We start from the raw sequence: 4,996 nt of genomic DNA on the forward strand, positions 1-4,996 counted from the left end.
GGGGGCCTAGCAAAAAAAGTTTGGGAACCACTGAGTTGGACGATGGTTCTAAATTGGTTATAGATATGGTTGAGTACGAATGGTGTTACTCTTTATGTTCTTAGCCCTGTGATGGACTGGTGTCATATTTAGTATGAACCTAACCCTTAGTCACATTATACAGTACTACACAAAAGTGGGAGATATATATATATATATATATATATATATATATATTATATATATATATATCTTCCAGATAGCCGACCATTTCAGAGGAATGCTTTGTTATTGTTTTGAGAGGAATGTTTAAGTCACTTAACACTGACCTATGAATCACCCAAACATAAAAAGCACCTAACTCAAGTAATGCACCAGTGTTGTGTCTACAGATAATGACAACTTGGCAAAGAATCCATTTTAAATTGAACAGTTCAGACAGTTAATAGCAGCCTGTTGTTGAAAAAACAAAACAAAAAAAACAAAAACCCGTCCCTAAAAATATCCCCCACAATTTACTCCTTTTCTTTAGATTAATCTAAAGAATTATTAATTACTAGTAATCTGTTATTATTATTACCATTATCATTATTATATTATTAAGCTAAATACCAAAGATAATAAAATCTGACAGGCATAAAAGAGAATTTTTGCACGAGCAATGTAATTCCACCACAAGAGGTATCAGCTGAACCTGGCATATCTTGACACGCTGTGCAGTGCAATCTTAAAAAAAATTGAGGAAACTGACCAAGTGGAGGACAAGTGTCAGACCTAAATTACAAACTACAGCCAACACAGCCAAGGACATAACATCCGAAAGTTGTGTCCTTAAGAATAAGGGGGAAAACAAACAAACAAAAAACCTGTTCACTGAAGTCTCATTAGAAATGGTCTCAGTGGGAGAGTGGCCATCAAAAAGCCATTCTTAAGGGAAACAGGCTGAGCAATGCCAAAATAGACAAGGACTGGACTGAAAAACAGTGGCAACAGGTCCTATGGAGTGATCCACATTTGATTTTTTTTTTTTAGTTAGACGAGGTCAGGGAAGAGGTTTCCAGCCATCTGTAAAACACAGTGGAGGGTCTAGTGTGGTTTGGAGCAGTGTTAAAAAGCTTTTCAAAATTGGTGGAATAATGAACACTGAAAGGTACTATCAGAACCGTGGAATACCACCAAGATTCCACGTATCTGATTGGAAAATGCTTTACTTTTTAGCATCCCAAACATGCTGCCAATGCAGTAGAAGAATAGCTGGATAGAAAAAGACAATGAAAGACATCATGGATTATCCTCCAACATTACTGAAGCAGTGTATTATCTTAAGAGAGAATGAAACACAAGGAAGCCAACATCCAAAGCTTCTTGAATGTCCTTCAAGAAGCCCAGAGAATTATTCCTGAAGACTACTTCAAGAAATTACAAAAAAGCTGTCTTAAGAGCTCAGGATGTGCTGAAGAATATAGATTGTCTTACAAAATATTGACCTTGAAGCTTGTACTGTAAATGTACAAAAAGTTTGCTTTATTTAAACTGCATGTTTTTACACGTTTCAATAAATCACACATACTTCCCATTTCTGTAGAAAAATAATAAAGAAATGGACCTTTGCACAATGCCAAAAGGAAGAGTTTAATGAGCCCACTTTAGGAAAAGAGCTCGATTCAAGAGTGGCTTTTGAAATTGAGCTTTTCATTAAACATGAATATTTACCAGTTATTTCTTTAAACATTTTATTTTGCAAAAAATAACATTTTGCCACACAGTCCTGATCACTTTCACAGAGAATACAAAAGTGTTTCTTTTAAGTGCAATAATTTATATACCACATTCAGTTAAATTGAATGAGGCAATTTCACAACTCCAGCACCAGTACAGCAGTAACATGTTTGTACATATCCAACTCTGATGTTTAACTGAGACAGGAAACCTGTTCATAAACATGATACTGAGGCTAAATGTCAGGTGACATCTGGCAGGATTCACTGACCTCAAAAAGCTGCATTATCTTTGAAGTTTTGCACTTCTTTAACTTTGCAGACTGTTACAGCCTCTACCTCACACATTTGTTGAGACTTATTATGAAACCACTAGTGGCACTTCTGATATTTGAGAGTATCATTGAGCTCTGGAGCAACCACTAAACTCTGCCATCAGGTTTGGATGGCTACCTCTTGACACAAAGGCACGCGACTCCCTCTTGTGTTGAAACAGTGGGACTGCTTGTTGAATGCAGTCAAATCACTAGCATATAATCCAGTCCACCGCACACACAAAAGCAACATGTTTATACATCAAAGGTGAATGATATCACATCCTGACATCTGATTAGAGCCTCTTTCTGCACACCAATGGGAGTGTGCAGGTCAGACACCTGAAAGTTCAGCACGTCAATATCTGATGCCCCAAATGTGGCCTCCACCTTCACATTCTCGTACATCTGGAACTGAACCTTCTTGTTGGTCATGGAGAGCAAGCACCGGAGGAAGCCCTCTCTCAGCACAGATCGAGCATCCTGCTCTTTCTGCAGCTGCTCGCTGTCGGTATCTGAAGCTGCTGAGGAGGAAATGGAGGTTCGGCAGAGAGCGATGAAGCGGGGCGAGTTGGGGTCAAATCCACGGCTGTTGGGGTCAGGTCCTTTGGGCAGGCGGAGTACGGGCACTGGAGTCGCCATGCTGACTGCTTCTGCCAAAGCCTGCAAAAGGAAAATAAAAGTCAGGAGCAGGAAAATAAATGTGCTCAAGAAAAACTTTTCCAAGCACAACCACACAAAAAAAGATTAAACTGCAAACTAAAAATAAACAGATCTACTTGCAGTTCAAGATTAGCTACAATATTATGAAAAAGTCATTCACTGTCACTTGTAAATTGTCAGTTAACTTTTCTTATTATATGTAAGACGTATTTAAGATGAAGTGAAGGGGATCATCATGGAAAAGTTATTTATTTATTTATTAGTTACATTAAGTAACAGGTATAAAAGCAGTTATGTAATTATAGCGCTATAGTTACAGATCCTGCTACAAAATGTATGTAAACCATATGTGTTTGTTTTAAGTTCATTTCTATGGGATCAAAATGACATCTTAACAATTCTAAGTATAAGTGGTTATTCTTTTTTTCCCTCTTTATCCTGTCAATTACGCATATCCGTGTTCAGATTTTTGAGAACTGGTCTTCAGTCAAAGATGTTTGACATGGGCAGAATTAAAAGCAGCATGTCACGGATAAGAGAGATATAACGGAGACATAAGAAAAACAAACAAACAAACAAAAAACCCAACAACAACACTCGCCTTAGTGTCGTGCATTCTTAGCTTTACTGAAATCAACGAACCTTTCATAGCTCGCTAAGAGTTGCTGATTAACAAATGATTTGATCCCATTCTCAGCTGCATATCACTGTAAAGTATATTTTGATTTTGTGTTTTTCCTTTTGTGCGTGCCTTTGTAAGATTAAAGCAAATATTCGATGCGCCATTCAGGGTTTTGATAACAAGTTATCCACGTTTTCATTAAGTTTTTTTTTTATCGTTTTCTCTCCAGCCCCCCTCTTTCTTTCTTTCTTTCTTTCTTTCTTAAATACATTCGGGACTTTTCATTGTAAAAATGCACTTCAAATTTAAGTTATTAATAAACACGAAAAAAAAAACCGATTTATATCATCGTTTCATCCAGAGCAGATGTTACAGTAAGCTAAAATGTACGCTGACCTACATTAGGCAAATTTACCAGAAAAGTAAAATTGGCCAGTTTATGATCAACTGAACTTCATTAACGGTCAGACACTTGGTTTACAATCCCGTTTAATTTAGACACAACATAACCCCACAAAACGACCAGAAAGCATAGTGAAACAATCGAATTAAAATGCACAAATGCTCTTTCCTTTACTTACTGTGTGCTTTGTCGTGTTAGCACCGTTAGCAACAGCTATCTAGTCCCAGACCTTGTCGACCTTGTTGTTCGGTTTCTTCCTCGACGGATTCATTTGCGCATATAAATCAGCTTAAATGTGCATTACCGCCCCCTAGTGGACGTGAGAGCAAAGAGCCAAATTTGCAAATAATATTCGCAATTTTTTTTTATTTGAAAAGTGAATTTTGAAATATTTTATTCTATACATCAATAATAATAATAATAATAATAAAGGTGGACATGTAGAGATATCAAGAAGCAACTGTTAATACCATTAAAAATAATGTTTTTGAATACAATTACTTTTTAAAGACACAGTAAAGTAAAAAAGTGTGTTAAAAGTGTGTCAAAGGTAAGTCAAATAACCATTCATTAAATCCGACATAAGCAGAAGAGCATTTCTGAAATCAAAGTCATGCTACAAGCTAGTTTGCTGAAAATTACCTCCTCTGTTGTCATTTAAGCTCACTGTAGCATTTTTCTTCAGGACCTGTAGTCGCAAACATTTGAAAAATCCACCCACAGAGCATTAGTAAATTTTGTAGCCACTGATGTAAACAATATATATAACTTTTCACTAGTCCGTTGTTATGTTGCAACATAAATTTTGAAAGCACATACTTTTGAAAGATGAAATAAGATGAATTACCAGTTGAACTTTTCACAACACCTGGGGCTTGTTTTGCCCCACAGCCACTGTGTAGTAAACAGTGTAGCAAAACAGAGCTCAAGTGAACCAGATAGATAGACATAAGGTGTCACGGTCCTGGGTTGGTTTTCATATTATTACAGACCTTTGTTTTTATCTGGGGTTTGACTGCTAGTGTGATGGTTTCTGTTTTGTATTTCTTGTTCAGAGGTTTTGGTCCTTGTACTCTGTGTCCCCTGTGTAGTTTCAAGTTTGTGCCCTTAAGACGGTTGTATTTCCTGTTTTACTTTGAAGGTCTGTGTCTCAGGTCATGTATTCTGTTTTGCTTCCCCATTGTCTTGTCTAATTAGGCTCAGCTGTGTCTCCCTCCTGTGTGGCATTTCCTTGTTACCTTTGCTGGGTCTCAATTCAAGGGCGGCATCCTTCAGAGACCCGGCCTTCGCAGTCTAC

At 37.2% G+C, this 4,996-nt stretch overlaps 1 protein-coding gene across 1 annotated transcript; it reads right to left on the minus strand.

Moving 5' to 3' along the window:
- Window positions 1-247: 247 nt before the first annotated feature.
- gemin7 (gem (nuclear organelle) associated protein 7) lies at window positions 248-3,990 on the minus strand. The gene is made up of 2 exons (XM_085243499.1): window positions 3,878-3,990; window positions 248-2,674 (listed from the first exon to the last, which is right to left on the minus strand). The coding sequence occupies exon 2, from the start codon at window positions 2,651-2,653 to the stop codon at window positions 2,267-2,269; it is 387 nt and encodes a 128-aa protein (XP_085099625.1). The 5' UTR covers window positions 2,654-2,674; window positions 3,878-3,990; the 3' UTR covers window positions 248-2,266.
- Between the last annotated feature and the right edge of the window lie 1,006 nt (window positions 3,991-4,996).

This window comes from Mchenga conophoros, linkage group LG14 (genome assembly GCF_057382185.1).
Source record: "Mchenga conophoros isolate Kocher_MC1m ecotype Shallow Benthic linkage group LG14, M_conophoros_male_GT1.1, whole genome shotgun sequence".
In the NCBI taxonomy this organism is placed as follows: domain Eukaryota; kingdom Metazoa; phylum Chordata; class Actinopteri; order Cichliformes; family Cichlidae; genus Mchenga; species Mchenga conophoros.